This window comes from Notolabrus celidotus, chromosome 15 (assembly GCF_009762535.1).
Source record: "Notolabrus celidotus isolate fNotCel1 chromosome 15, fNotCel1.pri, whole genome shotgun sequence".
Taxonomy (NCBI): Eukaryota; Metazoa; Chordata; class Actinopteri; order Labriformes; family Labridae; genus Notolabrus; species Notolabrus celidotus.
Genome location: NC_048286.1, coordinates 8,062,893 through 8,075,890, shown reverse-complemented (window position 1 = coordinate 8,075,890; position 12,998 = coordinate 8,062,893). Strand labels below are relative to the sequence as shown.

Sequence of the window (12,998 nt, the reverse complement as noted above, 5' to 3'; positions counted from 1 at the left end):
TCTGTGATTAAATCAAACAGGACAAAACAAAACCTTAAAATGAGTGCTCTGCTGTGTTTGAGTAGTGACCGGTCACGGATAACTACTTTATTTTACCTTGACTGGTCTGGCTTCACAGACTTATGACTGCTCCTTCCGAGGCGTAAAAGTTATACACAGGTGTAACAGTAACAGTGCTTAGGACTGACTGGTGCAAAGGATGATTTTAGGTTGGTATTAACTTTCAGTACCATGTCTGAAGGTTACACCCTAGCCTAGCTAACAAGCTGACCAATTAGCCAACATAGCTAATTTCACATGGCTTACCTATTATATTAGAGATCATTTAACATTTCAGGGGTGCTTACATTTTGCTAGCTATTCAGTTGAGAAAAGTGTTTTCCTCAGTCGCTTTAGAGTCCACCTTCTTGTTTGACTTGGTGCACCATTAATCTTGGGATAGGTTGGACCGTGAAGGACACACCTGATGCATCCTTCGTGGCCCATGAGAAAAAAGGACTGTGGCATAAGTCGGGGCCCTCTAAATGGGACAGACTTGTTGCACAGCTGGGATGCAGTCAGTCTTGAAATGCTTCCTTTGAAGGATTCAGCTTCTGAACCGGGACACAGCTTATAACAGAAGTTGACATAGTGACGTGACATCATGGTTTGTGGAGTAATGATTTGATATGTTGAACAAGCATTTTTAACATCACCTCATTTGTTTCTTTGGAGCCATGAAGCCACTATATTTGGACAAAATGATGTGTAGACCAGGAGAAACACAAGGTGTTGGCCAATGCTAAGTCATCATGCAATGTTAGCAAGGTGAATCTGTACATCAATTTGAATTCTTATTTTAGCCCCACACAAAAAAACAGGCTATAAGAATTTAGTGCTACAGGATGCTGGTGTAGTTTTACAGAGTCTAAAGTCCTCAGTGCAGCCGTTGAGGTGGCTGTGGCGCAGTGAGAGAGTATGTCATGTTTCAATTAGCTTCGACTGTTCATGTGACAAGTGTCCTTTGGCGTGACATTGAACACCTAAAGGCTGATTTATACTTCTGCGTCTGCCCTACGCAGCAGGGGCTGACGTGGACATGAGCCCCACATACTTGTGCGTCGATGTGTCCGTGTCGCGCAGCAATTCTCCGCCGAAACGCCTGAGGGCAGTGTGGTCTCTCTGATAGCCGGCCACCTGCTTCCGGTCCCGCTACGATCATTGTTTACTTTTCCTCAGCGATTCAGAGCGTGTTATGTTAATCTACAGCTGATACATGTTGCTGTTTATCATACAGACAGATTACATGAAGAATAGAGAGGAAGAGATGAAATACACGGCCGATGTGCGGCCGATGTCCGTGATCCCGGAAGTGCTGTAAATGCGGGAAAGACAAAGCCGCCGAGCGGACCAATCACAGAGCTTGCGGTCCGCCTTGGCTCTACGGGGAGTTACATTTTGGAGGAGGTGCACGTCAGCTACGTGCCTAGGCCTCGGCGTAGGTACGGGAGCTACGCGGACCCCTGGCGTAGGCTACGCCATTGATTCAACGCAGAAGTATAAATCAGCCTTAATAGTTCCAAGTCCCATAGCCAACAGTGTGTGAATGGGCATAGACAAGATTAGTTTATACTTGTGGATCTTTGTAAATCCTCTGATATCAGTTTATGAACAGGTGAATGTGACAGAAAGAGAAAAGTGCTTTGAGTGGTCAGAGGTTTGGAGAGGAGCCGGTCCATTTACCATTTAAATAGGTGAAAAGCCAGGTCATTCATTGTAGACTTCGTAAAAACAACCTCTTTTGCATCCAGCAGAATTGCACCCTAAGGGTGAGTAAAAGTAATGGTGTGAGGCTACATTAACTTCCCATCCAGTCTTTGTGCCTACATATCCAAAAGTGCAGCCTAAGTTAAACACCTACAGTTAATTCAGAAAATTGGGTTTTGTTCGTAGGTGCTTATCTGGCATAACGCAGAGAAACAGAAAAGGTGGAAGAGGTCTGGTACACTCTCTTCTTTCCAACTCCACAATCTCAGATTTGGTTCAGTATGTAAGTAAAAGCCTGAACAGATTTTGTCTGGAGTTAGTGTTAAGTTTAAGAAGACTTCAATGGGTAAAATTGTCGCCTTAAAGAGTCTAAAATGTAAGAAAGTTCAGCTTTGGTTCTTGTCCTCGTTCAGACTGTGTGGTAGCTGAAACTGAAGCAGCAAATTCATTTTTTTCCTTTGTTAATCTATGCAAGAATGTGGGGTTTGCACCTTGTAAGATAAACACATTGTTAATATGATATTAACAGCCGACAGGTCATTGTGAGGGGAAATTAATGTATTGTGTAACCAGGTGGGACAAAAGAAAATGAAGCCCATTCAGGTTGGACTGCAGGTAAATTAGAAAACGGATAGGATTTCCAGGACGGCATTCAATTAAATAACATCAGTCATTGGAGCCTTTCTCATGAAAATAACCTCAAAGCCCAAACAATATTTAATCCTGCCCCTTTTACCCAGTAAATTACAATCATTACACCACAATCTGTTCACTTGGTGTGTAGTTACAGTTAGTGTAGCATGGACAGGACATTGTCCACTTGAGGATTTATTTGCTCCCTGTGTTTGTTGACTGTGGACACGTCAAGAATGGGGTGATGGGTGTCCTTTGCTCTGCACTGGCCTTTAATTAAATTGTTCCCTCAGGCATGATGGAAGAGAGAATCTAGTTTCAGGGGTGACTGGGCCTCAGTACAGACGGAGACCCGGCACTTTTTGCAGGCCCTGCTTTGTTGTGCGTCTTTGTTGGAGGTGAAACAAACACTCAGAATCTAACTTTGCCAAATGGGAAAGTGGCTCCTTGTCGAAGCATCAGTGTCTGTCCACCACTTGTGCATTCAACCAACTTAAAGGCCCACATACTCCAGATTATATTCACGAGGGCTTCCCAACCGGGGAAACAGACAAGAAATGTTTTTTTCATACATTTCTCATCTTCTTTATCTGTATGTCAACAAAAGAGAAGTGCTGGTTACAGCTGGGTAACTTGGTTTGTCACTTATTCATTAAAACTGATGGATTTCATGCCTTTTGTTGTTTTATTTCTGTTAAAAAAATTCAACCTTTGCCTTTGAAATGTGCGAAGTGAAGCGTACTTCACTCTTCAAATATTGAGTACTGTCCTCGGTCCTCTCTTCCACAAACAAAGACTGTGTCATTAGGTCAACCAGTTCCGCAGTCAATACTTTGGTATATGTTGAGAAAGGAGTCTTTCCTAAAGTCCCTACCAGCTGTGTAAGCTCACAATCAATAAAACAACATCAATAGGCTTTTATTCTTATCAATGTTTTTATTTTGTTAGATTCCCATGTAACATTTGGAAAACAAAACCTGTAAAAATGTGCTGCAAGATTGCCAAAGCAAATTTATGTAAAACCCTGATTCCCAAAAAGTTGGGACGTGGTGTAAAATGCTAATAAAAACACATTCTGATGGTTTGAAAATCACTTAATTGCTATTTTTAAAATCGTAGTGCAAAGACAACATATCAGATGTTGAATCTGAAAAATTATCTCTTTTGTCACATTTTTTTGTTTCATAATGCGCAATTTTTTTCGATGGGTCACAAATCAAGACTTCAGGCAGGCCAGTTTTGCATGCAGACTCTGCTACTATGGATACTAAGCCATGCCTGTTGTGATTCATGTAAAATATGGCTTGGCATGGCCTTACTGAAATATACAAGGTCTTACCTAAAGAAGGTATTATCTGGATGGCAGCAGACACTGCCATCAAACCTGTAAATATTGTTCAGCATTAATGGAGCCTTCCAAGATGTGTAAGCTAGCCATGCCATGGGCAATAGTGTATTCCCATACCATCACAAAAGCTGGCTTTTTAACCGTGGGCAATAACAAACAGGGTGGTGTCACTTATTATTGGAGCCGAGGATGTGGTGTCCATGCTTTCCAAAAGAAATGTCAAATTTGTCAAACCACAGGACAGTTTTCCACTTTGCCTCGGCCCATCCTAAGTAGGCTTGGCCCAGAGAATGAACGTTATGCATGGTGCAGTTATAACCTGCATTTGTGGATGCAGCCACAAACTATGTTCACAGACAATGGTTTTTGGAAGTTATTTTAAGCCCATGCAGTGATTTCCATTACAGTTATATCTGTTTTTAATGCAGTGCAAGAGAAAAAAGCTCATATACATTTTTAAAACGACATAATTATAACTTTCAGAAATCAACATTTGTAGTAATACTCCTGATTTTAATTCATAACTTTCATGATCCTGGCATGCTCTCTGCCAGACTTCTGCACTGCTGTTGGGTGACACTATAGCACTATAGACACAACAATTCAAGCAGCTTGGCTTTGTATGATGGGTGATGGGTGGTCTCTTATTTGCTTCCCTGGAGCTGTGTGTTAACTTTTTATCACTTATAATTTGGTCATATGATATCCAGCTTAGATTAATATGTGGAAATCCTCGCCCAAAGAACTAAACCTAGATCCGAGGTATTATCACTTTAAACTTGAGATGAAACTATCTAAACAGAGGACCGTCATGTAGACAACATTCTGGATAGTTGTGTTTGTTTTGGGGTGTTGGTAACTACAATGGTCTTGAAATGCTGTACTTTCTGATATAGTTACAGTCTATTCACTATCCCTGAAAAGACAAACAACAATCTCTGGATACACATGGATCAGTTACCCAAAGAAAACCTGTGTTCAAATGCAACCAGAAATGATTTCTTTTGGATGGATTGTGCTGCTTCTTGCTGCTCGGGCACCATTGTAAGGTGTAATAAATGCTTATTGGTGCGTTTTTTCTTTCTTCTCTCAGCTATAGTGCACAACAATTTTGCACCCATAGAAGCGCTTCATTCTTGCTCTCTGTAACATCACATCTCAGTGTAATGCAACCCCCTCCAATAGTGTTGCCATGCTTGCTGCCATTAACGTGTCCATCCTCCATTCCAACTAATGGAAATTCACATTTGGTGTACCTAAGTGCTTCTCTCCAAGTGCTGCTCTAATGTCTCATTTTCAACCCCCTCCATTTGAATTCTATTGAGAGTCAGTGTGAAATCCTAAAGAAGATTCCTCCTTGATGGTGGCCAGTTTGGAGGCAGATTACAGTTTGTGTCCAAGGTAATTTCAACACTCACTGACTTTCCCTCCTCCCTAATTTCCCTGGGAACTGAACAACCTGCTCTCCTCGCTGTGCAAGCCAAGAGAAAACAGGGCCAGACTCCCTTTAATGAAGCCTTCCCCTCTTTTCTCTAATTCTGTTCCCTGGTTATGACTGACTGAGGTTCAGGCCAGGAGCCCACCTCCCTCTTTGGCTGACAAACGCTTTGGCTGAATGAGTAATGGCTAATTAACGTTCTGAATATGACTGTTTATCTGACTTTATGATCTGAATGTGTGCCAGTTTGCCTGCATGCCTGTGTGTGCGTGTGTCGGTGAGTCTGTCTGAAGGCAGATCAGGCCGCTCCTGACTTTAGCACAAACCCAGCAGATGCTCTGGCTGGGAGCTCTGTGCTTCAGTGCTGGCAACGTGCCACTACTCCTGCCTCACTAGGCTAATGTAAATGCACTGTCTCATCATCCAGGCCCGCAGGGAGGCACACTCGTCTGCCCCGACAAGCTCGCTCTCGCGGGGGGAGTAAGTGGGCCAGATGCTGGGAAAGATTCCTTAGTGACGAGGGAGCTGTTGGAGGTCAGGAGGGAAGGACTGTAAAACAGGGAGGCTGAAAACATTTGCTGTGCGTTCTGAGCCAAGGTAGTAACCGTGCAGTCACTTTTACAGGAACAAAGATGAGTAATAAAATCTGTCTTTCAATGTCTTTCTGTATAATGTGAAATCCTCTATCTGAATGTCAAACACACCTTTCAAAAAATGTCTCTGAGAAGTTCATTGTTTAACTTTTATGACACAGACATACTGTGATGAAGTGAAACTGATGACGTACAGGGGCTGAGGTTAACATGATTGGTCAAATTTGCGGGAAATTTGCGGTGATTGCATAAATTTGCAAGGCCGCGCAGAAATCGCGCTGATTGGTTGAATTTGCGTTGACAATTGCCATCGCGAAACCGCAACTTCCTGGAGGGACAGCTTAAATGTGCATGTAAATGTACTGAATGTCATTTTACCTATCAAAGGAATATCAAGGGGAGAAATAAATGCTTTCAAAAAACTCACTTTCATTCCATGTCGCATACAAGGCCCTCTCTCCACACATACTTCCTTACTATGACCCCGTGGTAATCAGTGCGTCCTTTCATTCATTTACTCTTGATGGCAGAAGGTTCAGACATAAGTGATTACACAAGCCTCACCTGAGTAAAGTCCACAATCAGTGGTGATCAGCAGGCTGTTAACTCTTACTTCTTGTACACAGAGGGGAGGATAATTAGTGCTTTTAGCCAATGGTACAAAAATGTGGTTTTCCTACATACCTTCTCACATATCTGTTCATATTCATCTATTCTTAAATCAATCAATATTTTGAGTTAGCTGGCTTTAACCCAATACCGAACATTCATGAGTACCCAGTGTATTTCATGAATTCATCACATGAAAAACCATGATGAACACCATGAATCCTTGAAGATATAAGATAATAGGTAACAGAAAAGCCAGTGCACGTTAAATTCCCCACTGCAAATAAGAAAACCTAAGACATCCGAATAGAACACATACTGTAAATACTATGAGGACATGATGTGAGTAAACTCAAACCATGATCTTCTTCTTTGCTCACATCGACTCACTTTAGTGCCTTAAACAAACCAAACCCTTATCTTAGTGAGTTGACCTCAGGACTCTGTTTTAAGATAAGATAGAACGTTATAAATCCAGATTCAAATGTAAGAGTCTGAACTTCGACTCACTTTAGTGCCTTAAACAAACCAAACCCTTATCTTAGTGAGTTGACCTCAGGACTCTGTTTTAAGATAAGATAGAACGTTATAAATCCAGATTCAAATGTAAGAGTCTGAACTTCATCTGTGAGTATAAAACAGACTGTATGATAAAAGTAAATGAGTAATCCAAATGATAGAATCTGTGGCGTGATAAGAGTAGCACTAGAAGTAAAACATTGTGAGAACTTGTTCTAACAAAAAGTGAAATTGTTGATGCCCATTTATCACCTACAAAGACAATCAACCACAGACTGCCAATGTTCATATTTTAATCTTTGACCTCTCTAAGCACCATCAGGGAGCGGATGTCAGACGCAATGATTTACAGAATGCAGGAGGAACAGCCTTTTGTTCATTTCTCCACATGGCACATATTTATGTGGAGATACATCTGACCATTAAAGACAACAGGATGAGACTTTTTGTCAGAGGACACTACCTACACAAGTAGAAGAGGAAATCAGTAAAGGTCTAAGAGGCATCACCTTGTCCACAAGGGTGCCAAAATAATAATAATAAAAAGAATAATGATAAACTTTGCTGTTCTTAACCCAAGGTTATAAAGTGCTTTAGAACAAGTAAATAAAAACAACGTATAAATATAGAAATAACAAAGGACAGTGGTGGTGATAAAACAGACTTAGGAGGTGTCCTCAGGAATCCATACCAGATAAATACAAGAAATATTGGTTTTCAAGAGCATCAGTAAATGACATGGAGGATATTTTCAATATTATATATTTTTTTATCAATTTTTCAGAGAGCACAAAACTTTAGGTTGGTGGTTAATGGCTGACCAGTCAGAGAAAAGAAGAAGAGAAAAGGAAAAATAACAGAAACTAGTGAGGGATGTCAAGTTTAAGAAGTCAACCAAAGAGAAGTAAACAGAGATGAAGCAACCACAAACCACAACACAGTGCAGACTTTGATAGAGTTACAGCTGTGATGCCCCTGTAAGACCATAATCTATGGGTGTCATTCTGGAGGTGTCTTACTATTGGTTGCAGCACTTCAATCAAGGTAACTCAGCACACCTGGGCCAGGTGTGCTGACCTGGGCCAGGTGTGCTGAGGTTACTTAAAGTCCTGCAAAGTAATTAACACTGTCTCTGCTTCCCTCCTCAAGTACACGTCATCTTTGGTTATGTTTCCCTAGAGTTAGTGTTTTGTTACGTTTGCTCTTGACAACACGAGACAAAAACACCCTTCACGCATGCATATCAGACTGATTTTACTGATTTCCACACCTCATTCAGTAAATACTTGATTTGGTTTAAGTTGGTATAGTTTGGTATAATCTGCTTTAATAAACATATTATTTGAACTTGTCACATGGTGTTTATCTTCTGTTTTTGTTGTGACTTTTTGAGCCGGGTCACGACACAGGACTGGTTGAAAGAGAAGAAAATGCTAACAGCAAAGTTACGCAGAAGAGGACCTCATACCTCAGGTGTTATTTTCTGCAAATGTTTATAATAATAATAATAATAATAATAATGATGATGATAATAATACTAATAATAATAATAATAATAATAATAATAATAATTTTCTTTATGGAGCACATTTCAAAAGCCAGGTTACAAAGTGCTTTACATGGGCAGCAAAATAAAACAAATAGGTCATAAAAATCACACAAAGCAAGATGAAGAAATAAACTATGAAATTCCCTTAAAAGAACTTCAAAGAAAAAATTTTAATATATATATTATTTTTAAACAACTAAAATCAAGTTAAATAAAATACAATAAAGTGTAGCTAAACTAAGGACACTAAAAGTCCTGCCAACAGACAAACACTAATGTTAAGACTTTATTGTGAACAAAAATGTTAAAGTTGAATGTGATTTAACACTGACGACATGGTGAGAAGAGACCCCACAGGGTTGTTTCAGACCTGAAGAGAAGGTTAGCTGCTTACACGTTCTCCCTCACTTATTTCTTTAACAGTGATTTTAATGTTTCAAGGATCTCAGAGGAATTATAATGTGCTGCTGCTGCTGGCTTCAAGTCAGGAAACCATCCACTGTGTTACTCTGGATGTTAGTCACAAACAAAGGACTTTGTTTGTTTTGGTTAATTATTATCTTGCTGTAATTATGTAAATGTATATCATCATTGGGGGTTTAATCAGGAACTAAAAACGCCAAAATGTTTGTTTTGAGCATTCAGCAAAATCAGGTTTATTTGGCTTCTTCAACGATGGAGTTTGATCAAATAAATTAATAATGAATAGAAAATAAACTTGACAATAAATACCAGATGGCAGGACAAATCTGTCTTTTGACGAGCAAAGCTGTGGGTATCCTGGAAGTAGAAGAAAAATCTCTTGTGTCCAAACAGGCGATTTGTGAAAGGATTTTTTATTTTACACTTCAGTCATGACTCATCAACCATGAGTCAAGTTGTTTGTAGATTAACAGAAGATTAGCAATTATAATAAAAAGTGTCCACAATATCATTCTTGCACACTCAACATTTCTTCCTGTTTTTTTGCAGTCATTATTTATTCTGCAGTAAGAAGATTGAATAAAAACTCCTCTCAAACATTAATCTGTAAACATGACACTGCACTGAAAACCAGGTCACAGAGTGAATCAGGCTTTGTTTTGTAATCTGAGTCTTTTCACTCTTAAAACATAACTTTTAACTTCCAACTTTTTTAACAAAGGGAAAAAACCTCACTGCCAATCATTATGAGAGCACAAATGTAACTTTTAAAAAATGAGTTGTCATAGTTGTTCAGTCTTTGTTTCCTAGGTTGTGTTTTGCAGGATCCTAGTTAAGATGAACCTCAGCTTGTCATGAAATTTCAGATATCTGCACAGACCGAGGAGACAGATAGACAGCCCCGCTGCTCAAGAAGCGTGAATCCTTTCATCGTTCTGGACAAGTTTTTAGTTTTTTTTTTTAAATGGTAGGAGCGGTCTTGTGCGGTGTGTGATTGGTTCAGACAGATCTAATTTTCAGGAGGCTTTTGAAAGCTCCTCTTTCTCTGCAGAGCGAGAATCCCTGGAGAGAACAGAGCTGCCTCCGAGGATCGGACAGACAAGCAAACTGCTCGACATACACACGGGCTATAACTGTGCAATACAATGCTAGGCTAGTTTAGGGAGGAGAACAACAAATGTTAGAGGCTGTACTGCAATTTCACTTTGCCTCAGGGCTAAAATGCTGCTGTAGTTGTTAACATACTTTTAGCAATGTAGAGATTAATCAAACTTTCAATAAATTCCTACACTTCACTGAGTTGGAGAGTAGTGACTTACATTTTTCATGTCTTCTGCTCTCTGGTATGGCTGCAGACCATCCTTCTTCTACTGCCTGTATCAGCAACAGCAGCCTTCTTGAGTGAGAAACAGCTAACCAGCTTAATAAGTTGAGTCTTTTCAACCTTATACAGGTCACAAACACCAAGTTTCTTACCTGGATGTTCTTGGGTCAGACAGAGCGGGGTGGTCATGGAAGACAGCAAGATCCAGTCCAAAGAAGAGTTCAAAACCAGGCAAACAAACAAAGCTGAAGACCTTGAACACAGCAGGGTGACTATGTGGCAGAGGGTGGGTGAAAATGGTGAAAACACAGGGTATATATACAGGTCACACTAATTACAAATGAGACACAGGTGTGAAGGGTGAAAGAGGCAGGAAACAAAACATAAGGGAAGTTACTCTAGGCATCTGGATTTCAAAATAAAACAGGAAGTTAACACAAAACTCATGAAAACATAACAGCAGGTTAAAGAGAATATCACACAATGAAGACGCTTGATTAACATAGATAGATAGATAGATAGATAGATAGATAGATAGATAGATAGATAGATAGATAGATAGATAGATAGATAGATAGATAGATAGATAGATAGATAGATAGATAGATAGATAGATAGATAGATAGATAGATAGATAGATAGATAGCCGCGCTGTGAACGAGAGACAAGGCAAGAAGGGCTTTCTACGGCATCAGTAGGAATGTAAACTTAGACATCCCGATTCAAATCTGGCTTCAAATTCTGGACTCCGTTATAGAACCCATTTTTCTGTATGGTTGTAAGATCTGGGGTCCTCTCACACATCAAGATTTTTCTAAATGGGACAAACACCAAATTCTGCATGCAGAATTCTGTAAATCCATCCTCCGGGTCCAACGGAAAACCCCAAATAATGCATGAAGAGCAGAATCAGTGACCCTGACACACTCCATTACAAAGCCCTGACCTCCATAGAGTCTTCAGAGAGCTGCCCCTCAGACACCTGGTTCTGGGACTGTACTCCCAAGCAGAGCCCTCAGACAGAAACCCAATCAGAATCAATCAAATGATTCAAAAACAAAAAGAAAACTATTTAACACATTGGACCAAATCAACCCAAAAGCAAAGCAAATTAGAATGTTACTGAGCCCTACAGAGAGATTACACTGTGGCAGAATATCTGATCACTGTGACGGATCCAAAGCTGAGGAAATATTTGACCATGTACAGACTCAGTGAACACGACCTCGCCATTGAGAGAGGACGCCACCGACAGACCTGGCCTGTCCCCAAAGAGGACAGAATCTGCACCCAGCATGAGGTGGAGACAGAGCTCCGCTTTTTAACCACCTGTCCTCTATACCAGGACATCAGAGACACATTCTTCCCATTGATCACAAACCCACACAAAGAATTTACTTCATTTAACAACCAACACAAACTGATGTACCTGCTGGGTGAGGTACCACAATGTGCAAACACTGCAGCATGCTATATCAGCTGCTGTGAGCGGAAAAGAGGGTCTAACAGCTCCAAACCCCCCGTGAACATCCCTGTACTATCATCTTATTAGACCTGTACATACACACACCACAGAGCTGTACATCTTTCCTCTTTAAAACTTTATATTTTTATTTTATATTTCTATAAATAATCTATAGTCATCTGTAAAAGATAAATGAAATTATTATTATTATTATTATTATTATGATGATTATTCTGATGATGATTATTATTATTACTATTATTATTGTTATTAATATTACTATTATGATTATTATTATTATTGTTGTAATTATTATTATTATTATTATTATTGTTGTTGTTGTTATTATTATTATTATTATTATTATTATTGTTATTATTATTGTTGTTATTATAATTGTTATTGTTATTTTTATTCTCATTATTATCTTTATTATTCATATATTTTCTTTCTTCTATACTTCTATACAGCTCTGTTAGTTTAACATTGAATCTTATTATTCTGTAATTGTTTGTAATTTTGTGTTTTATTTATTTTTTAAGCTTTAGCAATGATTACGTATGTTTTCCATGCTAATAAAGTCCTTTGAATTGAATTGAATAGATAGATAGATAGATAGATAGATAGATAGATAGATAGATAGATAGATAGATAGATAGATAGATAGATAGATAGGTAGGTAGGTAGGTAGGTAGGTAGGTAGGTAGGTAGGTAGATAGATAGATAGATAGATAGATAGATAGATAGATAGATAGATAGATAGATAGATAGATAGATAGATAGATAGATAGATAGATAGATAGATAGATAGATAGATAGATAGATAGATAGATAGAAATACCTGTATTGTCCTTAGCAAGGGAAATTATTGCCACATTCTGTACAAGCATACCTACATGGAGAAACATAAATTATAAACACCCACCCAACCTCACAACCATTGGTGCACATCATCCCACACTAACATAAACCTACATGCACAGGACACATATATGCTCACATCACTTATTGTCACTTGTTGTTATCCAGAGGGGCTTACAGTCTCACTAGAAAACTGGCATTTTGTATAATGCAAGAAATGCAAAGATGAAATGTTGAACAAAACAATTTTCCAGTTTCAAAATGTACCTCTGACATTTACATGACTTACCATTTACTGAGAAATTAACATTAGCGGCTTCTGGAAACATCAGCAAACATACTCCAACTAAAATCTGAGTATTCAAGAAGCTTCCACAGTGGGAGGGATTCATATAGATTTGTAAACATGGTAAACAAGTGTGTTTGAAAGCCTCTTTTGTGTTTTGTATTAATTTTATAAAGCAGGTGATGCAATTTTAAACAATGCAGC

General features: G+C 39.1%; 1 protein-coding gene across 8 annotated transcripts in view; it reads right to left on the bottom strand.

Annotated features, from left to right (window-relative positions):
- The window catches only part of st6galnac5a (ST6 (alpha-N-acetyl-neuraminyl-2,3-beta-galactosyl-1,3)-N-acetylgalactosaminide alpha-2,6-sialyltransferase 5a), an 87,556-nt gene extending 77,099 nt beyond the window's left edge, over positions 1 to 10,457 (bottom strand). For 2 of the 8 annotated variants that reach the window (XM_034703939.1, XM_034703945.1), the window contains exons 1-2: positions 10,335 to 10,457; positions 10,178 to 10,254 (exon numbers count right to left, since the gene is read on the bottom strand). Coding sequence is in view for 3 of the 8 variants with exons in the window: in XM_034703945.1 (XP_034559836.1) it covers positions 10,178 to 10,186 (9 nt within the window). In the remaining 5 variants the exon portion in view is untranslated. Of the gene's footprint in view, positions 1 to 10,177; positions 10,271 to 10,334 lie in introns of all 8 variants that reach the window. The other 6 variants (XM_034703940.1, XM_034703946.1, XM_034703941.1 and 3 more) reach the window with 4 other exon arrangements.
- Positions 10,458 to 12,998: the final 2,541 nt, after the last annotated feature.